Below are 27,929 nucleotides of genomic sequence, written 5' to 3'. Positions count from 1 at the left end.
AAAATAGTATTTTCTTCTTGTGTCTTTAATTTTTCTTCACATCAAACACATCAAGTTGTAAACAGTTTATACCGCTCCTCAAAGCAATGACTAAGTCTCCATTATAAATTTCCTACATTGGCTGAAGACATTGTGTCCATTTGCTGTTGCTCATAAGAAGCACTCCTCATATATCTATCCAGAAACTATGTTCTAGGGTTAGTGACATGACAAGAATAATTGATGATTGATAATTAAATGATCTTGTATTTCCTAGCATGTTTATATTTTTATGCAACATGTATTTTCCACTTTTTTTGCAGTTCAAGAATGAGGGCAGCGTTCCTGTAAGAAACAGAAAAAGAGGCAAAGGCAGTTTGTAGCAGTTTAATATTGTTTTACTCCGCTGTGAACAGAGATGTCAGTATTTAAAAGCAGCAGCTCAAAATTAAAGACACACAAACGTACCAATTCCATGTTCAATGTGATATCAATGCATGAGAACAACAAGTGTTACAAAGGACAACAACTCCACTAGTGATACATCAGTATTTGTTCCATGATGAGGTTAATATTGTGCCTCAATTTAAATATTTATTTAAACTTGCAGAAAGACAATTATGAACGCAAAACAGTTTGCACATACAAGTGAATGATTTGCGTTTGGATGTGTGTAAAGGAGTGAGGAACACACTTGGGGATACAACTGAGATGTACTGAATACTACTACATCATCAGAAATGAAGCTGCTGTATCTGGATTTGTTAAGGAATTATTTTCTGCTGAGTTAGTAAAACACAGATGTGCCGTCAGCTGTACAGAGACTTAGTTATCACACATACACACACACACACGCACGCACACACACACACACAAACACACACAGAGGGCCGGTATCTCCATCAAAACTATGCAGTAATTTGGTTTTGCTCGTGCGTCCCTTAAGGGAACATCAAGCCAAGTTTGAAATTAACCAACTGGCAGTAACAACCATGCCCTCGCTCAAGGACACCAGTCTGACAAGGGCACTTCTAAAACATTCACAGCCACATTCACAGCTATTGTCAGCCACAGAGGGAGGGAGAGGCTGTGAAAAGAGAGTTTGTGGAGTGATTGTAAGGGACAGTATGGCCCTGAGCTACACACACAAACACACACACACACACACACACAAGGTTTTATTAAACTCATAAATCATGATGACGACAGACGGCGTCTCGGAGAGGAGACTGTCTGAACGGGAAGGTTAGTGAAATGAAAGCGCTGGGGAGATGCACGCATACACCTCTGACGCTCATGCAAAACAAATATGGCGCACTCTTTGGCAGGTTATCCACACAAACCATGCACTAAAAACTATAATATTTTAAATGTTTTCATTTGCTCTTAAGCTGTTGTTGATGATATTTGCCTGTATATCTGGATTGAAGTTAATGGTCCCAAAACAATGTCATGCTGTCCTAAACATTACGTTAAAAACACACACTAACTGTATTTTTAACAAAAGGTAAACATTTCTGCAAACTGATGCTAAACCTCTCAGCTTTCTAATAATACAGATTTGAAGGATCTCCTGTAAATAGCTGGATGTTTGCGCTTCGGTTCAGACGAAGAATGACAAAACAACTTTATTTCATCAGTCAATTCACCTCTTAATCTTCTGAGAGTTCAAGAAAGGAAAAACGTCCAGTTTCGAGAGGTTTTAGTGATGTTAACATCATATTTGATCATGGGGTCAGTGCTGTAGGCAACTGTAAATAATATTACAACATAATGCATCATTTCAAACAAACAATGTAAAACAATGACGTACAGGGCAGTTTAAAAACATGTATTCCTTTTTAGCTCACCAGCATCTGGCCGTAATATATAATGTAAACATAGCCAGAGAGGAACTGAGGGACGACAGATCTTCAGAAGACAGACAAACAATTATGTGCTGAAATACACTTTAAACTTTTTATATAAAATAAACACTAGCGAGTTACTTTTAATAATAGTCTTAATAGTGCAAGTGCAAATGCAGTTAGGTCCCATAGCATGATGATATCAATAAAGGCATTATATGATTATCAACAATATGTAATAAACAACAGTGTAAGTGTCAACACACCATCACACACATTAATGCATCCATGTTAGGATTTTGTTTTGAATATGAATGTCTACTTTCCGTACAGCTGAGTGTATCAAAATGTAGATCTTTATACAGGCATGGTCAGTTCGTCTTTTAATGACAAAATGATAAGCAATGTTACTTACAAGGAGTTTATGTAGCTGCTGGATTTGGCAAATTATAATGAACATTTCTTTCTAGTTCTATTTACCTTTCTTCGCTTATTTTTACAGTTGACAAGTGTCTCCACAATTGTTGTAAAAGAAGTACCATAGATCAAAAGTTTCTTTAACTTACCCCAAATAAACTGCTAGTGGAAATCTGACAGGGGATCTGATGGCTTCAAGCAGTGTGGACGCAGGTTTAGCTCACAGAATGACTATACTAATTAAGGTAGCTGACATTTAACTTTCAGCTGTCCTTTTAGGCCTTCACAACTATATCATAACCAAAGTGCATTGTGTTTGTTTCCTACAGAGCATACACTCATATTTTACCATATGAGAGTAGTTTACCATATGACCTGGAAGTGAATGAGTAGGATCACCCCATACTACAAAGAACAAGCTACAGATAAAAATTCCCCAGGTTTCCGGAAGAAGGACGGCCTTTCCAGTTTTAATCTACATCAAGATTATTTACAATTTACAATAGATCAGCTATCAATTCAAGTGACCGCTCATGAAATCTAATTTGGCCCGTTGTAAATCTGTAATAAGACAATTCTAGCCAAAGTCCAGAGTGTCCGTTATGTAGCTCCACAATGAGCTCAGACTTCACAAGCCTTTCGTCAGAATCCTTCTCAATTAAAACACACAGACAGGCTGATAACCGTCAAACATGTTAAATAAGGCACTGCAACAGTCATCCAAAACCAAACGAGACACGTTAAAATCTGTTCCAAAGGAAGTAAAGTGATGTAGTGTAGGTCCTTGTATTGAGTGTAGTTATATTGTGATACAGTAAAAAAATAAAATATAAATAATAATTAGTGTGATCTTGCACAGGCACCACTGCTTTTTCGAAATGTCTGAACAGCAATAAAACATGTACCAAACACTTCTCTCCGTTTAGACAGAAAAGAAAAGGTCATATACTGTATATACCACAAAAGCATTAAAAACTGATTCCTGTATAAACGTCGCAAAGGTTGATATGCCATCACCGTTAGTGTGGATGTGATCAAATGCAAAAAACAAACAACCAAACAAGAAAACTTCCCTAGAACCGTAAGGTTCCAGTTGTGTGGCACTTGTTTTCCAATCCACATTTACACACTTGTTCTGTGAAAATGCTTCAAATTGCTGCGTTGCAAATAGACTTTTTTTAACAGCAGACATTTTGATCCATCATAGCAGGAAAAGCACTGGTGTAGTTGATACCATTAAAAATGACCTCCTGCCTTTTAGGTGAGCTAGTTCCAGGGTCCTTGTATTGTGCACGCTGGCTCACTGTTATGGCTTACTGGGACACTTAATGGATCTGAGCCATCACTGCTGAAATTTGTTTTACATTGTATTTCTAGTACTGTGCTTTTCCTGCTGCAACAAAGTCAAAATGTCTGCTGTGAAAAAGATCTATACACTGCTGCCGCATGACGCACACAAAAGTTAACACTTTTTTACAAAATGACTCTACTGCTTCTGACTGTTGGCTTTTAGTGTCATTGCTTCATCAACAATAATCAATGTGTCTCTGGCTGCAGCATTAGGATTGCAGCATTAGGAAGTAGCTGCCGATATCCTGGCTAGGGAAACATGTTTAAAGTAAGTAAAAATTCAAATTGCACATCTTGTCATGACACTTGACATCACCATGGGTTATGGGGGCCTGATCTTTTTGACAAATCTACATGTAACTAGTGTTGAAACAATTAGCCCATTCATTTTGTTTTATATGATTGTAAATAGAGTATGTTTAAACTTTCTGATAATGTAAATAATTGTTAGTTGAACATCTCAAGTAACTGTGATATAAGTCAATAAAAGCCCTTTAAATATCTGTTAAAAGTACAAGCTGTGCCTATTCCATTTTGCTTCCATTAGCTGCTTAAGGGTCTCACAAGATAAAGCACTCCTTAGATAAGAGTTTGAAACCCTCATTGTATTTCTAGTACTGTGCTGTGCTTATTTCCTTGTATGTTTTTCCGTCATTTTGATGAAACTTGATTTGATTGAGTTAATGATCCAGTCTACACATCTGTGGCTTACACCTGTGTTTCAACCAAACAGGCAGCAACAAGACGCCCTTGATGATACCCGGCCAAACAGATGATTGCATGATCCTGTAGCTGCTGTATGTTTAAGATGTAGCGTGAACAACATCAACACAGGGAGAGAAGCAGTTCTCCAGAACTAACTGGGTGACGATATTGCTATAAAATTTGTGCCTGACGGTGCTGACCTCATAACCCTCCTCATCTGTTAAGACAACCTGAAGCAGACACCAAAAGCAACGGAGATAGTAGGAGGTCCAGCAGGACTCAGCAGATTTTAAGTGTGATAGAACTTGAAATCCTTAAAAAGGTCAAAAACAAAATGCATTCCTGCCCCAGTTGACATGGCATGCTGTTAGCATTGGGATGGTGGGACTGCTTCTTCGTGTCAGATTTTGTAGTCAGAAGTGTGACACCAATGTTTGAATTCCACTGATGTAAATTTTAAAAATGGATCAAGTTTTTCAGCATAGGAAGCAAACTGAGTGAAGGAAAGTCATCTTGAGAGACATGGTAGCATCTTGTGTTGAGTCCCAGAAGGATGAAGTCCTTTCATCCAGTTACATAATGAACCATTCCTCCCAAAAACTAAAACAAAAATTGTTAGGATTGAGTGGAAAGTGGAGTAGAAGCAATTGAAGTGGTTTCCTGTAGATGAAGCCACATTCTTCTTAGGGGGTGGGTACGCTGCACTGTCACAGGCTGCTGTCCGGGTTGGACAGCTCCGGCGTCAGCTTCCTGTGTCGCGGTGAGGTGGAGGAAGCCAGTTTGGTTGGGGAGGGGGAGGCATTGGCAGATGAGTCGCTGCCAGAACCTTCAGATCCAGGGGGGAGGGAGGAGAGGTGGGGGACTGGGGGAGCCCTCTTCCTCCCCAGAAAGCCTCCTTCTAGTACTCCCCTCTTCCTCACACCACCCTCCGCCTTCACCCCCTCACCCCATAACCCCACGCCCTCTCCCTCCTCTGGTTGTGGGTGCACCTTTCGCCTCACGTCGCCTCCAGGAATCGGACTGTCAGGTGGTTGTCGTGGAGACTCTTGACCGCCTTCTGCCTTCATACCCCCCATGTGTATGGGCGAGCTTGAACTGGCTGTTCGGCAAGCCCAGAACTCCATAGCTGTGGCTCTCCTCTCACTGTCCTCAGGCCCAAAGTCACAGAGTGAACGGCGGGCATCAGGGGTCTGGCTGGGGCCCTGTGAGGACGTCTGACCTGTGCTGTCCAGGAGGCCCCGACTCAGGCTGAAGTTCTGGAAGTCTCTACGGTAAGATTGATGGATGGAGTCAGTTACAGGTGGATAGAAAAATAAACAAAATGCTGACAAGGACAACTCAAGTATTATCAGATCATTATCAGGATGGCACGCAGGGAGACTGTTTATTAAAACCAGGTGTTAGGTGTCTTTACTGGTGGTTCTGCAAACCTCAGCACTGCATATTTTCCATCTGCACACCTCAAGTCATCAGCAACATACAGAAGTTTTATGGCTTGATAATATTTCACCGGTAGCTGTGGAAGGACTCAGTTCGTCGAGCGCGGGCCAGCAGGGGGCTCTCTCTGTAGGGTCGCACAGCTCCATATGTAGCCTGGCTCTCAGGAATGGGCTCTGGGGCCTGTAACTGCAGACTGAAAGACATGAAAGAGTGAGACAAAGAAGAGTTTAAGTGGTCAGTGAAATACACCTTCACATAACTTCACACAGTACCTATTGGTTGATAACCACAGTACAAAAAGGTGTTGAATATTGTGATATGTTTGTCTTTCATGTGGTTTGTGTGAACTTTCTGTCTAACCTTGAGCAGGACTCTCTGAGGCGTGTGTAGTGCAGCACAGAGGGGGCGGGGCTGATATTTGGTGTAGCACAGCGGGAGGTGCTCAGGTCACACTGGTCCAACAGCTGCAGCAGCTCCTCCTCTGTAGGCCCACCAACATCTATCCAACATGAGCAGGTTCAGAACACACACACGTACAATATTTAATTTAAGGAAATCTTTCAAAAAGTATGCAGCCATAGACATTTTTTCTTCATTACAGTTCTGTCTTTCTCTCTCAACCTACCATCCTTCTCCCTCTATCTCTCTCAACCTACCATCCTTCTCCCTCTATCTCTCTCAACCTACCATCCTTCTCCCTCTATCTCTCTCAACCTACCATCCTTCTCCCTCTATCTCTCTATCACATTTCCTCACCCTCTCTCTTCCTCTCCTCTCCTTTGTTAGCTATGTCCATCGCTGTGGTCAGGTCCCACATTTGGATGCTGCCATTGCCGTGACCGGTGAACAGATAGCGCCGAGGTCGCGACCCCATCCGGCTCGAACCCTCACACTCCCGTACCATGAAGCAAGAGATCGTGGTCCCATCCACTGACTGTACTTCACAGATCCTGCCAAATACACACAGGCACACACATGTTAACATGAAGCGTGCAAACACAGACATCTCAGTCGAGCAGTAACAAAACTTGCACATAAGTTGAATAATGCGAAAGAAAGACATTAAGTGAGATGAAGCATCCTCCCTCCTTCCACTTTATGACAATAAAGTGGCAAATGACAAAGTTAGATAAAGGTCAGAGGAGCAAAGGTGAAAGGGAAAGACAGATGGAGAGTATAATACCTCTTTCCAGTCGATGACAGCCTCACAAACAGTTTGTTGATGACAGGGATCACCTTCTGTATGAAAACCTGCTGATCGTCTCTCTCTCCAAATGGGCCTGAGAGTAGAAAACAATTAGCCAGTCCACCATAAAATACTTTTAGAAAACTTTTAGTAGAACACAAAACTACGATTAGTGCTTGATTTGTCTTATTTATTATGAGATGTGTCCACTTTCCCACCAGCTGTTTGATCAAGTTTAACATACGGTCTCTTCCATCTATCCTCCCATCATATTAATCAATCTTGCTTTCTTCTGATTTTCTCTTAACTCTCTCACCTATATCATTCCCAGAGCAGTAGCTCCCGTGGCTCTCCGTCTCCTCCAGAGACAGTATTTTGAAGGAAGCCAGAGGGGTGGAGCCTGGCTGGGTGGAGATCATCCCCCTGAACCGGGTCACTGTCCACGTCCGAACGTGGTTGTTGTCCGCACACACTGACACACAGAGGAAAACACAAACAACCACACGATATTTCAATTACGTGTATACGCCCAGGTGTGACACAGAGAACAAGAGATGATTGGACTGTGTGTAAACAGTCTGCACTTGTCCCACTGTCTGATATATTCCTTTCTTACACCCTCCGGTTCCCTCAGTCAGCCTCTATCAGCAGTGAAGCTGTCTCTCAAATCTCCCTACCTGTTACACCTTCCTCACCTGATACCAGATGTTTCTCAGACAGCATAATCTTTGTCACAGGGCTCCTGTGCACAGTGAATGTCTGAAAGAGCTGGGGGCCCGATCCCACTGTCTCTGGGTGTTGCACGATCACTCTCACTGCACCGCTGCTAGTCCCATAGGCTATCTCTATCCAGTTCCCACTCACACCTGAGAGCAGAGAGAGAGACACAACACAAATACACACACACACAGAACATTTTAATGTCAGGTCGGTAACTGTGATTTTTGTTACATCCAAAGCTGCCTGTGTACATCCCAAGAGGTGAAACCGAGGGAGGTGAACAGAGCTGAAAAATATTTTTCTACTGACTGGTTTTAGGTGTGAGGTAGACAGACAGCGCAGTGATGGCATCATTTGAAGGGTCATGATAAAGCTCCGTCACTAGCAGATCATTATCCTTCATCCTCAGAGGGAACTTCTGCATGTCTGAAAAGAAGAGCAGTAATCATCACAAAGATAAAGACATGACAGGGCAATAATTTGCCACTGTATCGTATCCTTTTCGTATGACAGGTACTTCACAAATAATCCAATAAACAGATAACAGACAGAAGATAGGTAACGCTGTGTGTGCACATGCGTGTGCGTATAAACGTGTGTACCTATGTAGTAGATAGAGCCATTGTTGCAGCCCAGCAGCAGGAAGGATCCTGCTGTGTCACAACTGGTAATAGGAACCACATCTTGAACCTAACAAATACACACCATCAGTAGTGTTATTCCATGTAGTCATGTAACACACACACACACACACACACACACACACACACACCTGCCAGTGCTGTGTGACGGCATTCCAAACCCCAACCTTCCCTGTATGGCTTGTGGCCACCAGCTGGTTCCCAATGAAGAATAGGTCATCCACGGGTACACCAAGACTGAATACACCTGGGGTGGTGGGGAGGGGTAGGAGATGAAAATTTGCGGGGTGGGGGAAAGTGGGTGGAGGGTGATGGTTGAGTAACAGAGACTGGAAGAGGTCAGCGGGGTCACAAATCAGTACAGTGGTTGGCATATGCAAAAGAAATATAAGACACAAGTTTTACCCTTACCATCTTGCTGTCGTTAAATCCAGTTAGGTTATACACTTCTAAGAGTTCCCACTGAAGCCATGATGTAAAATTTGATGATTGTGTCATAGTTTTGACACTTTGACCCAAATATGTAAAGAAATTTTATCTCTGTTAATGTTCTACAAGGGTAAACAGGCTAGTTTCCACAAACAGCTGAAACCACCATGTAGTGCAATTAACATGAAATGTAAGTGTCACAATTCTGTTCAATTTGCTAATATTTTGGATCACACCACAAGTCCAGTAGGAACCCTGATAAAACACACCGACACAGGCATACAGTTAGTCTCTGTTTACCTATCTCATTGCCACTGCCTCCATCTTGGATGCTCCAGAGGATAATACTGCTTTGAGAGGCGGCAGCCACCATCTTGTCCTTGTCCCCATGTGGGCCACCCACCACCTTGGCGTTAAGTGCGATGCGTTCAATGGTCCAGTCAAGGTAGGGGGAGGAAAACACTTGTTGCCATCCAGAAGATTCCTTTATTCTGTAATGAGATCACACACACACACACACACACACACACACACACACGTAAACAAAAATATTTACCACCGACATATCAGCTTTCAATACAACCTTCATCACACTTCACATTTTCACAACACATAACCAGGTTGTAAAAAAGTATTCTTGATCCCTTATTAAACCACAACATTTTGTTCTCAACTTGTCAGACTGAAAAATAAATAGTTGACAGCCAAAGATGACAGTTTGTGTACTGGTACAGACAACACATAATGACTCCATCATCTCATCATTAACAATTCATTGTCTCCCCTTTACAAACTTTAGAGTGGGTGAGACATTTGTTTTAACCAACCTTGATGAGGCATGTTACCTGTAGCAGATGACAAAGTGAGCATAAGCCGCTACAATCCAGTTGTGATGTCCCGCTATAATCAGCACCTTCCTGGGGTCAACCACAGCACCTGCGCGTACACACAAAATACTAATAAACACCAAGTCCTCACATAACCTGATAATCAGACTGAATTTCCATTTTGTTTTCACTTAATTATTTATTATATCTTTATCTGAATCGCTGAATGAAATTAATGAAATGTGGTCAGTGATTCAAAATCCAGAACCAGGCAGTGATCAGTGATGTTTACTTAAGATTATTGCATGATAAAATGCCCATCCTAAATTCTTCTCCATCAGTCCAGAGCGCACACACTCTTTGTTTACTGCAGCTAACTATCTTCCCTGATGTCATCCTCAACAGAGCGCAGGCTAATGTGAAAGTAGGCTACCTCAGTCAGTTAGTCAGCCCACTAAAAGGATGTGTCAGGTCACATTAGCGCCAGCATTAATGCACACACACACGCAGACAAGCATAAACAGTACAAAAAAGTACATATACTATACTCAGTTACTCACTCAGTTTGTGGTTGTCGTCTGTTCCAGGTGGGCCAGAAAGGGAAGGATGAGGAGGGGGGACAACACGGGTGAAGCCCTCTGCTCCACTGGGACCCGGACGCTCATCAGAGGAAGAGCCAGGGCTTGACTTACGGGCAGGGATGGCTGTCAAGGAAAGATGAAAATGAAGATGAAAAATTTATAAATAGAAATTTCTGCAGATTTGTATTTTGTGACTTATGAAGAGGTCATTTGCTTCCTGCATCTGTTTTTTGTCAGTTGAATATTCTGTTCACAGTTGACTCTATTTTCACTTCATTTTCGGTATCGCTCAGTTCCATGTCTTTACCTGGGGGCGGCAGGTAACCGTGGAAGAGAACACTTCCACATGATGAGCGGTCCAGTTCCTCACACAGCAGCAGGCGTCGCACTGAACACATGCACATACGCATACAGAAACTGCAATGAGCCCATGATGGCCAAAGTGACATGATAGATATTTCTCAGAATTAAGTAACTACTTATTTAATTACTGTGAAACATGAAAAAATAACAATTAGGAAAATGTAATGGATGATTATATTTACTGATGCTGATACATATAATAATTTTTTCACTGATGGATATCATCCTATAAATCCTCCTTTTGTTCTATTGATTTTAAACCCCATGCTCTATTTCTTCATTTTGCAAGATAATGAGAAATTACACGACTGATTAGATGTTTTCTTTGAGCTGTAATTTTAAATTATATTTAATTACTCTCATATGTGCTGCTATGCATATTATGATTTTAAGCAGCTCATCAGTTTTCACAAAGGTAACCTTCCCATTTAAGTACGGAGACAATGCAGGGAAGTTACAAACACTGAAACAGGAAGTAAAACACCATTAGAGCACATGAAACAGTAATAAGGTTCTGAACTTGGACAAGTTGCATTTGAAGCCAAAACAACCGTTCATATTACAGGACAACTTTTCAATGTAACAACAGTATTTCACTTGTACTATAGCTTGTAGCCCAAATAACCACATACTCAGCTGGTATGCTATACCTGGTGATGTTGTAGACATGTAGTGACAGCTGACAAATCTTGTGAAAAAAATGCATTGGCTAGAAAACAAACTTGATATAAGGCAGGTGCATGAGGTTTCCATAACGTCTATATGAATCAGTATTTGTTCTCAGAACAAGGCTGCTACTTCAATTTCCTCCAAAAACTCTGTACAGCAACACACCTAAAGGAGTTATCCCGTAAAACTCTGCTTCATGTCGCAGGATACTGATGTTGACACCCCTACAGAGAACAAAAACAGCATAAGTATTCTGTAAGACCCTGCTTATAATGCAACAAATTCTTCCTAAAATAAACATTCAGGCATATTTCTCTGAATGGTGTCATGACTCCTTACCGCAGGTCCAGTTCTTTGGTTCGGAGGAAATTCAAAATTGGTGCAAATGCTGTAGGGTCTCTGTCAATAAATATCTAGAAGTGGAGGGATAGGAAAGGACTGTTCATGTTTAACTGTATTACTAGTGTAGGTAGTAATTCGGTTAGGGGTAAAAATATGTACATTAATACAACAACAGAACAGCAACGGTCCATAAAAATAGTGCAGAGATGATCAGGTTATTCATTAATTGACAGAAAATTAATCAACAACAATTTAGATAAACTAATTTAAATCATAAACAACTAAGAAATGCGCATCAACTATGAGGATGTGCTGCATTTCTCTGTAAATTGAATAACTTTGGGTTTTGGTACCAGAAACAAAACATCACCATGGGCTGTTCCACAACTTTCTGACATTTTATTGGCTTAACTAGTCATTGAAAGGTAACTGACATATTCAACTGTAATTAAAATAATCATTAGTTATAGTCCTACAGTACAAATCTACCAATAGTAAAGCAGATGAAATTTAATGATGAAACATTGACTGAAGGGTGTGGGCCATCTTATTTGTTCTTGAGCACACTTGGCCATGCCTCGTATTTCAGCACGTTGCATCACAACAGAACAAATATAGTGTCCTTTCTGCTGGAAGCTTTTAGAAAGTTTTCAGACGTGGCCTGCACATGCTGTCCTAGTTTTTGATTAAGAAGCAACAAAGGTTATACTCACAGCTCCAGTTTCATCCCGAAGAGTGGATATCCTTCCACTCAGCAAACTGTGAAACACACACACAGAGTGCTCCAGTTAACCCAAGTGCTTCTCCATTTCCACTTACCAGCAGTGTTTCCACCACCTGAAGTAAACACACTAATTATTTGCACAGTATCACATACTTGTACCCTTTGACTCTGAACTACAGATTAGTGCTGCATCAGAATGTGCTGACCATTTGAATGAAGAATGGGTTTATATCGACTGCACACTGCAGACAGCTGGGGGGCTGAGAAACTGACAGGCAGGCGGGCAAACAGGTGTACTGGCAGGCACGCTGACAGGCATTTAGCAATACTTGGTCAGCTGTTGTCATACTGTGAGTTCAGTCCAGAGTATTTGCCCAGCCCCAATCAGCTGTTTCTAACAGTGGGTTCCCCTCTAGGGCATGAATCACACCTAAATAACTTATACACCCATGTATGCCAAAACATATATACTTTCCAAAGCGCAAAAAAACAAACAAAAAAACCCAGCGATGACTGTCACAGTGTTTACAAGACTCACTAAAATAAAAAATGAAAAATACAACATTTATAAAAGTAACGCAGTTGGCTTGATTATCTGCATTATTCGAATCATGGCGGACTCTAATTGTAATCCCTTGACATTTTCCATCACCAGAATTGTAAAAGTATGAAGCAAGACAGAGACAAGTTAATGGAACATCCCCTCTTAACATTAATTATGTAATACAAATTTTGTTTTAGCAAGTTGTAACGGCACCATAGCACGCTCACTGGGTCTTTGACCTGTTTCTGGTAATACTCCTCCATGCTGTAGCAATAGTAGTAGTACAGTTAAGTTGGCCTTGCCTCAGGGGGCTCTACATAAGTTAAATTATTGCCCTTTAGTCAGATTTAAGAGCCACTGCTTTAAAATATGTACCTGTTGTAAGACTTGCTGTGGTTATGCAGACACATTCAGTTACATGTTTGCCATACTCAGCGAAATGTTCCTCATATTAGATCAACTAAAACATCAGTTTCTTCCATTGATTCTTCAATGATCTAATCTGGTCTAGTTACAGGATAACCCAGAAATAATAACATTTCACAACACAACCTGGATAGCATTCATGTGACTTGTCAATAGTTGACCATGAAGTGGGAGAAGAGTCCAAATGCTGACATTTGACCAACCTTGAGAAGAAAGAGTCTGGGATCCATGTCAGAGTTTGTCTGGAGGTGCTGAACCTACAGTATAAAGACACAACAGCAGCACAAGTATTACAAACACTGTCTCATGGAAAATGTAGGGGGAATCAACTTATGAGCATAAAAATGGTGGCTGGCTAATTTGTTGACCATGTCATTCATGGAATTGCCTTGCTGAAGAAATGCATCACTACATCGCACCAATCTTATAATGTAGCTGTACCGTGAGTTCAATTTAAACTGTCAAGAAAGCCGTGTGTGTGTGTGTGTGCGAAAGAGAAAATGAGTAATGATGAATTAACCTACGCAACCTTGAGTGGTGTATCTACTTCAGCTACATCCATGGCGGCTTGGCCATGCAGATATCATCGTACACGTACGTAGCCAGAGGTCAAATTCCCCAAAAGATGACCATCATTTCTCGAGCTTGTCCTGTTGACGAAGCTTACCTTGTCCCACCGACGTTTAACTGGATGATATCTCCAATCCCAGGCGTTAGCGTTAAACTGTTAACGTTACTATTCGTTGCCATGATAACCGAACCAACTGGCAGTTGTGTGGAAAAGTCACTGTTCCGTTATAACCGTACTGTCACGAAAGCTAGCTTGCTAACGCTCCTCTCTCCAGCTCAGCCGATGTCCCGACTCCCCAGCCTCACAAGCTCTCCCTCGTCCCACCTTCCATAAAATATCCGTTATATACGACCTATGCGGACGGCTTCGGGACCGTTAAGCCTCCGCATAGTGGGCGAAGAGAGACAGGGGTCTTTTTATCAAAAAGACAGCCACACAAGAATTCCTTTATTTTCCAGAGGGCTTGTTTGCATCACTGCCCTGCATGTAACTAAATCGTGGATAACATCTTGCGCAGAATATTAGCAACGTGAAACAGCTGTACGAGCGAGGCGAGAGTGTTCGCCTCTGACAACTTCCGTTTTCGTTTAAACCACGTAGATTGAACCTAACCCAACTCATAAACTTCTTTTTATTTAAATTATATATGTAATATAGCCAAACAGCACAAAATGCATCCGTATGTAATGAGATACTGGAATCTATATGTACGATATGGACATTTTCTTTAAAATAGCTATAGGCCCTTTCGCGATCCGTTCCCTCTAAACTAGAATTATGGATGTGAACTATCTTGATTTTCTTCGAGCTGCACAACAGACGGCTTTACTATCTACATGGAGTTTTAGAGTGCTAAAAAACTTTGCAACACACGTTGACCAAAATGCGTGTTTGAAGTCTTTATTTAGTGTAAATTATTTCAAATTTTATCTGAGAAAGCAACAATGGTCCAGCACTGCTGAAGCTAAACTACATGTTGTAGACTTCAAGGACTAGACCACACAGTTATACAATTAGTTAAAAAGAAGAATATGGAAGTTTTTAACGATGTTTTAAATGTAATATTTGAAACCCTATCTATGTGTGCTCTTGATTGTCTAGTTAGTAGTAACTCTACACCACTGCGTTTCCTGCGCGCAAACAAGCGCTCCTCAAGCGCTGCCCCGCCCCTCCCACTTCTGCTAAGAGAAAGGGACTTGAAACCCAACAACATATTTTATGACGAACTAGCATTTCTGTATAAAAGCGTCTCTTTTTATTGCTTTTTCATCAGTATGTAACCCAGTACTATTTATTCGGTGGTAGTCTTCTGTCCAACGGTAAGATTTTTAGATATTGCAACTTAAGTTTATGTTAGCTATTGTTTATTTACCTTCCATTAGCTTGTTAGCTGGGGGAAAGTTACCGCAGTAGGAGTCGGGGGCTGACCTCCTCTAGGCTAACGTTGAACATTAGCAACAGCCTTCAACAGCTAAGTTAACGTTAGCTACAATGGCTGGTTAGTTTGAGTGACTGATGTTTTAGTGTCCTGTAACAGCAATGTTTCTTTGCCTCTGAGTCCAAGATACAGGTAGAGCACACGACACAAGTTCATGTCTCACTATCTAGTACAACTTAACGTTAGAAAAGATGATACTTGTAACTTTATTGCCATTGGTAACTAGCTCTCCCTGCCTCTCGCTCTACATGTGTCAGTTCTCTACGCCCCTCCCTCCTGCAGCTCTACCTTGTTGAAAGCCAGGCCAGAGAAGAAAATGGATGTGTGACCATCGCTAACAGAGAGAGGAGAAAGTGAGAAAGAGGCTTCCTGTCACTTGTTGGCAACCAATGAACTGGAGCCTTGGCACGGAAAGTCAGCAAGCATACAAGTTTGTTACATGATGTCGGATCCACACGGGAAGGGAGCTCCAGGTACAGAGGAAAACAAGCCAGAGGTCACAGCAGCACACATGTCCAGTAATATTCAACAGGTACAAGGTGGGGCATCTTTGTCTTCGCCTGTGGCCTCCATACAGCCTCCCGCAACCACAGCAACAGAGGATGAGGATGAGAGTGAAGATGAGTCAGAAATCCTGGAAGAGAGTCCATGTGGCCGCTGGCAGAAACGCAGAGAGGAGGTAAAGGGGAGGCCAAGAAGGCAAAAACTTTAGTTTATCTGATGGGGGTTATTTGAGAAATCAAGCTGGTTGGTCATTGTGAAGTAATAATATGCATAAGGCATGGTTAGCACAATTACACACTTATGTAATATTTGAGTTAAGTCAGAATCAAAATGCAAAAAGGCAACAGTAAAAGGATGCAAAGACATCGCCACGACAGCTGAAACAGGAGGAGGAGGATGGCAGTCAATGTATGCTATTCAAGTTTATTCTTTGGTGATATGTTTTTGTCTCTTGTGTTTCATTTTGCTCTTAAAGTATATTATCTCACAAGCTATTTTCTTTTCACGTCTACTGTAGGTGAATCAGCGTAATGTCCCAGGCATAGATGCTGCATACTTGGCCATGGACGCAGAGGAAGGTGTAGAGGTAGTTTGGAATGAAGTCATGATCTCAGAGCGGAAGAACTTCAAACAGCTGGAGGTGAGGCCCAGAGTATAACTAAAACAGTTTAAGACAGTCACTTTGGGGATTACGCACTGACTGTCATATAGTCTTGACTTGTAATTGTAGAGTTAATTCAATATGGCTTATTTAGGACAGTAAACCCAACAAATGTCAGCTCATCTAAAATGTGGTGCAGATTTCACCTCCAAATGTAAAAAAGGGAAAGAACACTGTTGTCTAATATATCTTCATATGCCTCAGTAGTTCATGCACATATACAGGATTATAAAATAGAAAGATTGATTTGGTAAACACTCTTCCTTCACTGTAATGCAGGGGTTTTCAAAGTGTGAGGCGGGCCTCCCTAGGGGGACTCCAAACGGTTTCAGGGGAGGCTCAGTGAATGGAAGTGAAACAATATTACGTTACTTATCGCATTAGTTATCAAAAGGAGTTCACATAAAATAGCCATGTGTGAGAGTTCAGAGATACAGTAGTTTTTGGGAACAGTTTTCCCCCCATCAGAGTCAGAAACTAATAAATGCCTTAGGACAGACCTTTTTTCTTTTTTAACTATTTGGTGTAGTCAGAAGTTATGTCAAACAGTGTCTATAGGATCAAATAATATAATCATGATCCCATAGGCATCTAGGAATTGAGTGAAACTTATCAAGTAAACTTTGGGGGACGCCGTTTCCCAAGCTTTGTTTGAGGGGAGGCCCGCAGTCTCAGACTTTGAAAACCCTTGCTGTAATGCACACAAACACCGCTCCACTTCTGCAATTTGGAAAAACCAGTGACAAGCAATGGCAGTTAAAGTTAAGTTACCTTACAGATCCCTTATGTAGCTTCAACGAAAAACAATATTGTCATATTTTAAGACTTTGGGCAAACACTGGTGTATTGTTGTTGGCATTTAATGAGCTTCTTTAAAATACATACATATAAATGTCTAGTCAAAGGAAAACATTCATATCTTTTGTGGAACATATTTAGAAAAATGCTCCCCTCTTGTTCTGTTGGTAATCTGTGTACAGTTCACATAATGTCTGGCATTGTGTATTATAAGGTTGCAAATAATGAGTATTTTCTTGATTAAACGGAGTGTAACGTCTCTACATTGTTAGATTTGTCTGACCAACTGTCCAAAACCAAGTCATATTTAATTTACTTTTGATCAATTAATCGGCTGTTGTGTATTATCACTTACATAATGAGACTAAGGTTTGGCTCCCTTTGGTGTCTAAGAAAAAGTTCATCGGGTCAAACTTCATGAGAACATGAGAGAAAATAATAATTTATAGTTTGTTCACATGCATAGTCTGTCAGACACTGAGGAGTCAGTGAAAAATTTATTTTTTATTTGGCATCTTAACATATTATATGTACTTATTATATTTTATTTCTCGTGTGTGTGTGTGTGTGTGTGTGTGTGTGTTTAGGAGAAAGTGAAGGCAGTATTTGATAACCTGATCCATTTAGAACATGCAAATATTGTCAAGTTTCACAAGTACTGGGCCGACACGAAGGAGAACCGGGCCAGGGTGAGTCTCAGAGTAACTGGTAGCCTTAAAAAGGCTTGTTGTTGAATATTTTGTCTGTCTTCATGAGTAAAATCATCTTTTGTATTCATGTGTCTTTTTTTATTTATATTTGAATGATGTCTGGCGACTAGGTTTCCCTTAATTTCTTCCTCTCCCCCAGGTGATTTTCATTACTGAATATATGTCATCAGGAAGCTTGAAGCAGTTTCTAAAGAAGACAAAGAAGAATCACAAAACCATGAATGAAAAGGTAATAACTGACTGTATGTAGATGTACCTTTAATGGAATAATGCTACATGAAAAGCTTGATGCACATGACCTGCCTACATGTCGTGTGAAAAGTGACTCTTTATCACAGCACGGATAAGAGGGGCTTTCCAAAGCAAGGATTAGTTATCCCTTAAGCATTTGGCTGCTGGCAAGAGAAAGAAATTGCAAATATGCTGTGTACCAGTTTTGAGCAAAGTTAAATCACATTGTTCAAGTCATAGTCCGTACTGGAAACTAGCTAGTAAGTGGTCTGATAAGGTGTATGGTCCTACAGGCTTGGAAGAGATGGTGTACACAGATCCTGTCTGCTCTCAGGTTGGTTCCCCTCTTCAGACATTATGTTAAATTCAATATGGTCACTTGCAAAAAAATGTACTCATGTGGAGAACAATCCAGTCCCTTTTTTCATGTATTTTGCATTTGTATTTGTGGATGTTTTTTGTTTTGTTTGTCTGTACTGCAGTTATCTCCACTCATGTGACCCCCCCATTATCCATGGCAACCTGACCTGTGACACCATCTTCATCCAGCACAACGGGCTCATCAAGATCGGATCAGGTATAGAGTTACCGTACACAGGTTTCATCCTTGGGGGTTAGGTAGCGGAGCTGGAGCGCCGTTGACGGAGTCAAATGATACTGCATTATGGATTTACATTTCACGTGATTGTAGGTGAATGTCCATGATTACACACTACCAGTGTTTTATGTACATACATGTACATCTCATGTGACCAAATGGCGGCAATATCCCTTTTCTCTAGTACAGAAATAACCCTGCACATTGTAGATGTGAACGAAGGTGGTGTATCAGCTTCTCTGCACTTTGTTACATCTTTCAAACTCCCCTTCTGCTAAAGAACAGGGAATATCAATATTACCTTTACATTGTGTAAACTATAGTGTGGGATGTTGAGGGATTGGAAACTGTTTAACAGATGGGGAGTGCAAAAGATGGAGCAAAGTGCAGAAAAGCTTCTGTGGCGACAACACACACTTTCTTGTCTTTCTCTACTTTCTGCTTCATACTGGCTTCATTAATCATTCTCCATTCTCTCCATCCTGCTTCTATATATATCCTCCATATTCTCCTCCCCTCTATTCCACCTGTCTCATCTGCAGTTGCCCCAGACACCATCAACAACCACGTGAAGACGTGCCATGAGGAACAGAAGAACTTGCACTTCTATGCCCCAGAATATGGAGGTAGACATGACACCAAAATGACACTTTAGTCCTGACACCGTCCTGTGTTCTCTGCATGTTAGCTTCGCAGCAGCAACTGTAGCAGCAGTTTGCTAACCCACAACGTAGCTACTTGGTTACATTACTTGTTGTTGTGTCATTGTTCGCTCTTTGTCATGGAATTTGTTGTGGAATTGAATTTCTCTGGAATCGCATAGCCCACCTTTAAGTAATGACTAACAATCTGTACTTTTTGTCTTTATATTTTTTCTCTCATTGTAGCTGTTGATGATGTCACCACAGCTGTAGACATCTACTCGTTTGGCATGTGTGCCTTAGAGGTGAGATGTGACCTATAGTGCATGATAGAATGGCCTGAGCCCTTTCCCCAAGCAATATGTGAACGTGTGTGTTGGTGTGTTGCAGATGGCGCTTTTGGAAATCCAGGGGAATGGAGAGTCCTCTTATGTTTCTCAGGAAGCCATCAACTGTGCCATACAGTTACTGGAGGACCCACTGCAGAGGGTGAGAGAAAGAGAGTGGAGTGTGTGTTCATGATTAATTTGAAAGATCATACCAGATTAAACTTTGCATATTTATGTTGCTTAGTGTTTATTTGAAAGTCTCATTTGTGTATACAACGCGTTGACCCAGATGTTTGTTTTTGTAGGAGTTAATCCAAAAGTGCCTCGAGTGTGATCCCAGCACAAGGCCTACAGCCAGAGAGCTGCTGTTTGACCAGGCTCTGTTTGAAGTACCGCTGCTAAAACTGCTGGCTGCACATTGTATTGTCAGCCACCAACGTGAGTCTTTAACATACACATACAGTAAAGACACAGATACAGTTTTGATAGGTTTGATTTGTTTTTAACAGAAATTAAGTTGTGTCAGGATGAAATGGTTAATATGAAGACCAAACAAGTGACTTCAGCTAGAGTTACTGAACCTGCTGATTATCCATTAAAGTCCTCTAATCAGACACCACCAGTGAAAATCTAAACAACTATATGGGAAGTTTAAAGGGATTTATCCTTACAATCAGTATAACCTTATCTGTCTTTAATGGTTTATAATTGTTCAGACATGATTCCTGAGAATGCGCTGGAGGAAATTACCAAGAACCTCGACCCCAAACTGGTCATCGCTGAGATGAAAGAGGACTTTCAGCTCAAGTAAGAGCCAGCAGCTGGTATCCATATTTTAGTGGCAATGAGCGTCAGCTTGATACAGCACAAATAATAACAGATGTCACTCAGAGAAAATAATACAGTAACAAAAGATACAAGAATAATGTTTTTTGAATTCAAAAGGTGTTTGTTTTAATAGCAACAACAGCATTTATGTTACTCTTTAATTCTTAATATGTTTAGGACAAGAAGTGATATGTACCTACCTGTATAATGGCAGACAAGTGGAGAAGAACATAAAAAAGTTGTCAAATAGACCCTAAGTTGTAAATCTTAGATCTTCAGTTGTTATGTGTCCTAATTTTGTAGGAGAAATTATGGTATCTTATTTTAAATGATGTGGTTTAAAGGCCTCAAGCTGAAGAATCAAATTGTATTCCTTTTTGTCTGTAGAGTTTCACAGTTTCCTGCCATGGAGCTCACTAAATTCCTGGAGGATGTGAGGTAAGATGCAAAGCAGGGAACAGAAAAAACCAAGCCAGCTCTGTACTCTCAATTGAATTAAGGAATACTATTCAGCCACACGGGAGCAGTATTGGACCGTCTGACTGTTGTGGTTGTCTTCATCATCTTTTAAAATAAAATATCATCTACAGTAAATATGGTATAATGCCCCCCTAAAAAGGAAATCCTGGATGTTTCTCTGCTTTTTCCCTCCGCTGTTCTCCTACACTCCTCTGCTACTTTTTTTTATTATTTATTTTTTTTATTAATCACATGTCTTTTAACTCAGAATTTATAGCAGAATACCTGCTGTTAACCATTGTCATATGTTTAATATGAAATTTTGGCCAAAGAACTGAATTGGCTACAGATTCAGTAATGGGTTTTTTCTTTTCTTGTGTTGTTTATTGTTACTGTGGTACGTTATACACATTTGTAATCAATCTGTAAAAAGTAATTTTGTATTAACCTTTTGGCTGTTTATTTAAATATTTTGTTACGAGTTTTGTTTTGTTATGTATATTTTGGTTTCAAAATGGAGATTTTATTTGAAAATGTCGATTTTCTCTCATTTTCCTTATTTTACATCCTCAAACGTTTTTATCAATTTTGTATTACTTTATGTAACTCCCATCTTTGTGTATCTCTCTCTTTCACTCCCTCTTTCTGTCATGTTTTCTCCACCTCTCCCTTTCTTTGTCTCTCCCTCCTTCCCTGGATCAGGAACGGTATTTGTCCAATGACGGCGTTCCGGCTGCCCTGTCCTCAGCAGTCTCAACAAGAGACTGTTAAATCTCCTGATGTCACCCCCTTGGTCAAATCCCCCACCCCCGAACCTGCAGAGCTTGAGACACGGAGGGTGCGTACAATAGATTATACTGCATATTACAAAAGGAAGATACAATCACAATGCCAACATTTCACATCATCCTGATGCTTATGTTTCTTCTTATGAAGATATATGTACTGTGCATATGCTGGAATAAAGTATTGTTCTGAAATTGTACCAACACTAGTTGAGAACCTTTCACATTTAGATTTACATACTTCTTCTGCAGGTTATTCAAATGCAGTGTAATGTTGAATCTGTCGAGGAGGGAGCAAAGTATCATGTAAGTCCCTCTAATAATGTTTATCCTGGAGGTTGATCATGTATTTTTTAACCCTTTTTTAAAATGCAACATGAAGGTGTACCTCATTGAACAACAATATATTATTCCAGCCATTTGTTAATTCCTAAAAATCATAATTTGTTGTCTGTTTCTCTCCTATTAGCTAACATTACTGCTGAAACTGGAGGATAAACTGAATAGACATCTAAGCTGTGACATGTTACCTCGTAAGACCACCTCTTTTATCACACTGACACTTACTCCCTCTGTGAGCTTGACGATACAGTCGCTAATTTTGTTATAATATGTTCACACCCCAAAATGTCCACCCAGCTCTCACTGGTGATGTGTTGAAATGCAACATTCAGTCAAGTTTCATGACATCAGAAGTTAGCTGGGAGTTTTTGGGCATGCTAAAAGAAAATAGGTGACAGTATTTTTAAATAACAAGTAACAACCTTTGACATTTCAAACCAGTCAGAATTACAGGGGCTCCTGCAATTAGATGAGTGTTGAAGGTGTGTCATGTGGAGGTAAGATTAAGGGAAGATAAAAAGATTAGAGGCCAAACTGTGTGTGTGTGTGTGTGTCATAGTTTTGTCCCCATACAAGCACTTCTATAATACTAGAAAGCATTTTCATTATGGGATTTGGGAGGGAGTGACACGTGTTTGTGTATGTGTATTTTGTTTTCCATCCATGTGAAGACCATGTGAGTTTTTATGCAGTCATTTTGTCCATCTGGACGGTTTAAGTTTACAGCTTGGGTTTAGGGTTAATGTTAGAATTACATTTCACAAGAGGCGATGATAAATGATGAGGTTATGTCTGTATGATTATGTGTGCACTGAGGCATGTAGGAAACTGAGAGTGAGATTCCAGAGAGAGCTTGAAACTCAGATGGCGTCACAATATACAGTATGCAGGACTATTTTGGGCTGGGAGACTTACTGTCTCTCATGTGTCATGAAAACCTTGCACCTCTATTTTGTTGAAATATATTTGGATTGTATTCTGCCATTGTTTTGTTTTTTTTAAGGCCATGGTGGCTTTTAAAACCTGACAGGCGTGACATCTGTTTAAAACTTTATCTTGGGAAACAGAAATCATTGTCCTTGACAATTTCTGAATTTTCCACTTACGGAATTTATTTATTTGGAATTGAGGATTGTCCACTCAATGCTGTGTGGCAGGTTAGACCACAGGAAGGCAAATTGGAAAAGAACACACACCACAACTGTTGCGTGGGATCAAATGAGCATATGCACACACAGGTATGGTTGGCATGTATAACGTTGCAGGCGTGTGGGGAATGCCTGGCCTGTGAAAGGCTGCAGCTGACAGCTGTCACCTCCTCTGTCAAGATTTGACCAAGTCTTCTCAGGCTTTCATCTCCCTGTCTCTCATTCACACGCATATACTGACACACTCAGACAAATCTTCTCTTATGCTCTTTCTCTAACAGATTGTTTCTCACATCTTATGTCTTCTCTTGCACATTCACACCCTGATGCTACTTGCGCACATACTGTAACTTCACATCCATGCACACCCATACACTCTAGTCTGTCTCGTACACACACCCTGTCTTTTATGTAAACAGTCCCTCCTGCTGATATCAAGGGATATTCTTTAAAGTTTTTCTTATCAACATGACAAAGTCCAAAGCCACACTGTGCAGCGTCACTTGCTAACTGAGCAACTTTTCAGCCCCTTTGCCTTGTGCGTGGCTCTACTACACTATACTTAAATGCACCCACAATTGAAGCTTGTTTTTTATTTAAAACTAAATATTTTTAAATTTTTAAAAAATAACATTTTTGGGTGATTTTATTTGAGACCACAAGGCTCAAACAAGCTCCAATATCAATCCTGTGATTATAAAGCTGTGGGCTGCGGGTGTTTTTCTTTTCTTAATGTCAAAGTTGATCCATCTCCTCCACTTGTTTTTCTTGTCCCCGGCCACATTCCTGATGAAGTTGTAAATTGCCAGCTTGGTTATTAAAAATCGGTAGACCGTGACAACTCTTCTGCTCACTGGGCACAGGCAAAGAATGTCTCAATTTGGGGTGGTAACAAAAATAATAATGAAAACACTTTCATTAAATACTATCACTTTATTAAAAAAAACATCTCAGGGGTTGCAAGGAGTGTTGTGTAGATGTATGTTAAGTTTTCAGAGAAAGTAGGCATTAAAAGTTATTTTATATCAGAAATTCTGAGCAGGTTTTTCTGGATGTATTTTCCAAATGTTTTAGTCAAATAAAATCTTGCATTCCTTATGTTTCCATATTTTGCGCACCCTCACATACATTCTGTTTAGACTGTTGATGCCCTTTGTAGTTCACTTGTAGTTCAGTTTTTTTGGTGTACTAACTTTCCCTCAACCTGCCTTATAGTTTAACCAAAGCTAGTGAGTTCTTTTTCACACTTCTTTCATGTAATGTAAAAAGTAACGGAAAGCAAAGTCAAAGCAAGAGTTATTGCCTGTCTATAACAGAACGTTGTGTAGCTGCATTATAACATGGCTTACTGACACTATTGAATCTGCGCATTTTCTGAGATATATATTTGTTCCTGTATGCATTGAATGTGAAAATGATGAAATGAGATGTACTGCTGATTTTTATATTAAAACAGTTAAATACCGGTTTCATTACAACATTGGAAAAAGTACAAAAATAATCTCAGAAAGTTCTGGGTACTCTCACATTGAGGAAAGGGGAAGGGGCCATTAAAGTGTAAGCCTTTAACAGCAAGGCTATAGGGAATATTTACAAAGCTAACATGTTTTAACAGATTGTGTTCTAATTAAAACCATGCTGGTTGAAACATGTTGGTGTTTTCCTGCCAGGTGATCTCTGGACTTTAACTATATTGGATTATTCAGTTGAACACTTTTCTGGATGTCCACAGGAATCTAAAAATTGGCACTGCCAAACAACAAAATGGGTTCAGAGATGCAAAGAGCAGTAGATGTGTTTGTTGGTTTTTGATGTGTTTGGGTGGCAGAGGAATTTAAAAGCAGCATCTGGACCATATTTTCTGTATGTTATTTATCCTAAGCCCAACCTTTTACCTGAAGTAAGAGAGAGAGAGAGAGAGTGACTGGTAAAGTTGATGTGATGTGTTACATGTCTACAAATTACTAACTGTGCTGGTGTGTGTTTCAGATGAGAACGTTCAAGAGTTGGCTGGAGAGTTGGTGGAGCTGGGCTTAATCAGTGAGGTGGGTGTATTTGTGTGTTAAAGAGAGATTCACATTGCATGTGCGCATGCACACTAATGCAAAGCTGCAGGCAAATGTGTGGGTGATGCTGTAGGTGAGTGTGCTATTTCTCTACCAAACTGAAAATTCTGTTGATTTTAAAAGGTGGGGTGACCCCTGACTCTCCTACATATACCCTCCAACACATAGACACATTCCAGTCTAACAGCCTTGTGCACACTTACTGCCACATATATACCCCTGTGACCACTCACCTACCCACGTTAATGTTGTATAGTCACTTCATCTCTCCGTGGGAGAGAATATACAGTATGTCCTCCAAATGGATTTCAGTTTTATGCCGTGGCTGTTGTACTGATTTGCATGTTGTTTGTGTTCTCTTCACAGGTGGACCAAAACAAAATAGCCTCTCTACTAGAAGAAACATTCAGCCAAGCTCTACAATAGCGACACTCTCTCAACCCTGTTACATTTGTTTTTGGTAACTCAATGCAGTGACTGTATTTAGTAGTTTAAAAAAAAAAAATTCTTTTTTTCTACTAATCCTTAGGTGGTAATGTGACCAAAAGTGTGCGGTTCTCCTTTGTTCTTTTGAATGAGTTGGCTACTAAGTTGGCTGTTAGATTTAATTAATAAATAAACCTCATTAATGCTGCAACGGACACTTGATCACAGCAGTACTGACAAGATTTCTTGCAGCTTTACATTTAAACCCAATTTTTCTCAAGCATACGGTTGTATTTCAGTGTGAGGCGTTTACATTATGAATTGCCTGGCAAGTTTGTGTCAGGATGAAACGGTCCAAAACATAATCAGACCTTCACTGGAGTCACACCACATATACTGACTCACCTTTCACTTCTGTTGTATTATACAATGTACCACCTGTTGACCACCAGCTGCTACATTTCTACCCAAAGAAAATCTTACAAAATAAGCCAAACCATTAGTTCTAGATCCTCATTTTTCAAAAGCTTGCCCCTTTGATTTGGTTCCTTTTTGTTTCATCTCATATGACAGAACATTCCCAGCTCTTTAACTTATGTGATGTATTTGACCAACCTGTCTCCTATCAGATTGAATAAATGTAATAATTTGAAAACTGGATGGAACAGATGCACCTTTCTCGGTTTACTTAAATAGATAAATACCTATGAGTAATATTTTTAAAAAGCCTTTTGATACATAACAGAATGAATGTCCACTAATGCATATCACATTTTGGGCGGGCATCATGCCAATTCTCTGGAAAATGGATACCTGGTTACTTTGAGGTACTGTGAACTTGTAAATTTCCGTTTGTGTGTTTGTTTTTATATTTTGCCCTATTCTTATTCAGGGCCTACGCACATGCCTTAATGTCTTTTCTCTTTTCTCTCTGTTTTTGGTTATTATTTTATTCATTGTTTGACCATTTGCTGCTGTTGGCTTCACACATGCTACTCTGCATTTTAAAAATAATTTATGTGAGACTGTGTACTGAACTCCCCTGCCATATGCTGTAGAAAGAGGACCTAGTCTTTTCCTGATATATCTGTGAGACCGCCATGTTTTATTTATGTTACAGATCGTGTATATCAGTTGTTTTTCTTTACTTACTACCCTTTGTTGACTGTGATTTCACAGAGACCACATTGTTCAGAGTCTGAGCCATACACAGCTATTCTTGTTTCTTTTGTTTTCATTTGATAAAAGTGGGACATTACATTGTAACATTTTGGCTCAGAACTGCATGTGGACTCCTGGTACTTTTGTCTGATAGCTCGTACAATTCAGGACCTTAAAGAGGCAGTAAGAATGAAAAGAAAATATTACATTCGCAGCAAAACAACAGTGGAGTCCAGCTGTAACTCCATAAATTACTTTTTTCCCTGGCATTTTATTGTGATTATAGATCATATACAGATTAAGTGTCTCATGATCACAGTAGCAGTTTAATTTAACTACTTTCAGTCAACTTTCCTCTGATGCTGGTTGGTGAGTTATAATGTTAAATTGCTCACCTCATCTTTGAGATCATATTGATCCAATGATCTCCACTCATATTTCTGAAGTATGTTTTAAATGTGTTCAGGCTATTATTGTGCTCCAATCTGCATTTTTGCTATACCAAATGTGTGTAGATTTTGTTAATGTATTTACTTTCCCCCCTTCTTCCCCTGTCTATTTGTTAACTGTTATGATTGTATATTCCAAAGATGTGTTTTTAAAGCCAGGAGAATGTAAGTGTACCACTTCTGTAGAGAAGTGGTAAAAACCAACCAATGTGATTGCCAGAGCAGCTTCCCCCCCCCCCCCTTATCTACATTATTGGTGGTGTTGAAAGTGGTTATTAAATAATCATATAGGATGGGCTCACTCAAGGGCGTGTGGTTATATTTGGATATTCTTATAGTTTGTATATGACATGAAAGTCAGTAAATATGTGTCTTTTCTGTGACATGTATCCTGACAACATCTGCAAAGTGTAACCTTTCAAATAAATGTGTGAAATGCTTGTTTGTTTTGTTTTTTGCCAGTCTGCAAGAAAGATTTAGTGGATTGTTGCTTTTCAGCGTTATACCCTTTTGCGGATTGTTCAGATTGTTCATGTAGATTTGCAATAAATCTGGAATCACTGTTGCGCCCCTCAGCGTCCAGCAAGCAGCAGG

The 27,929-nt window shown here is 40.1% G+C and overlaps 2 protein-coding genes across 5 annotated transcripts; one reads left to right on the top strand and one right to left on the bottom strand.

Annotated features, from left to right (window-relative positions):
- Nucleotides 1-352: 352 nt before the first annotated feature.
- On the bottom strand, nucleotides 353-14,306 carry kctd3 (potassium channel tetramerization domain containing 3). Of its 2 annotated transcripts, none has more exons than XM_046032274.1 (19): nucleotides 13,858-14,306; nucleotides 13,394-13,447; nucleotides 12,210-12,255; nucleotides 11,494-11,567; nucleotides 11,320-11,378; nucleotides 10,430-10,510; nucleotides 10,102-10,245; nucleotides 9,560-9,650; nucleotides 9,015-9,205; nucleotides 8,417-8,532; nucleotides 8,247-8,334; nucleotides 7,954-8,070; nucleotides 7,620-7,790; nucleotides 7,241-7,396; nucleotides 6,922-7,018; nucleotides 6,495-6,688; nucleotides 6,099-6,237; nucleotides 5,809-5,931; nucleotides 353-5,564 (listed from the first exon to the last, which is right to left on the bottom strand). In XM_046032274.1, exons 1-19 carry the CDS (start codon nucleotides 13,938-13,940, stop codon nucleotides 5,006-5,008), a joined length of 2,583 nt encoding a protein of 860 aa, XP_045888230.1. In that variant the 5' UTR covers nucleotides 13,941-14,306; the 3' UTR covers nucleotides 353-5,005. The 2 variants fall into 2 exon arrangements, with proteins under 2 accessions (XP_045888230.1, XP_045888231.1); XM_046032275.1 differs by lacking the exon at nucleotides 13,858-14,306 and adding an exon at nucleotides 13,715-13,844.
- A 591-nt stretch (nucleotides 14,307-14,897) lies between these two features.
- Nucleotides 14,898-27,775, top strand: LOC123958719 (nuclear receptor-binding protein-like). 3 transcript variants are annotated; one of them, XM_046032278.1, is made up of 18 exons: nucleotides 14,898-15,080; nucleotides 15,482-15,878; nucleotides 16,221-16,343; nucleotides 17,750-17,851; nucleotides 18,012-18,101; nucleotides 18,397-18,437; nucleotides 18,586-18,680; nucleotides 19,244-19,327; nucleotides 19,589-19,647; nucleotides 19,733-19,831; nucleotides 19,977-20,109; nucleotides 20,388-20,478; nucleotides 20,887-20,937; nucleotides 21,661-21,796; nucleotides 21,996-22,049; nucleotides 22,213-22,276; nucleotides 25,223-25,278; nucleotides 25,666-27,775. In XM_046032278.1, exons 2-18 carry the CDS (start codon nucleotides 15,639-15,641, stop codon nucleotides 25,723-25,725), a joined length of 1,578 nt encoding a protein of 525 aa, XP_045888234.1. In that variant the 5' UTR covers nucleotides 14,898-15,080; nucleotides 15,482-15,638; the 3' UTR covers nucleotides 25,726-27,775. The 3 variants fall into 3 exon arrangements, with proteins under 3 accessions (XP_045888234.1, XP_045888232.1, XP_045888233.1); XM_046032276.1 differs by having other exon boundaries at nucleotides 15,457-15,878; XM_046032277.1 differs by lacking the exon at nucleotides 14,898-15,080 and adding an exon at nucleotides 15,147-15,331 and having other exon boundaries at nucleotides 15,457-15,878.
- The last annotated feature ends 154 nt before the right edge of the window (nucleotides 27,776-27,929 follow it).

The sequence above is a fragment of the Micropterus dolomieu genome, linkage group LG20 (assembly GCF_021292245.1).
Source record: "Micropterus dolomieu isolate WLL.071019.BEF.003 ecotype Adirondacks linkage group LG20, ASM2129224v1, whole genome shotgun sequence".
Lineage (NCBI taxonomy): Eukaryota > Metazoa > Chordata > Actinopteri > Centrarchiformes > Centrarchidae > Micropterus > Micropterus dolomieu.
The sequence above is the reverse complement of the archived record's forward strand: the minus strand, read 5'-3'. Positions and strand labels throughout refer to the sequence as shown.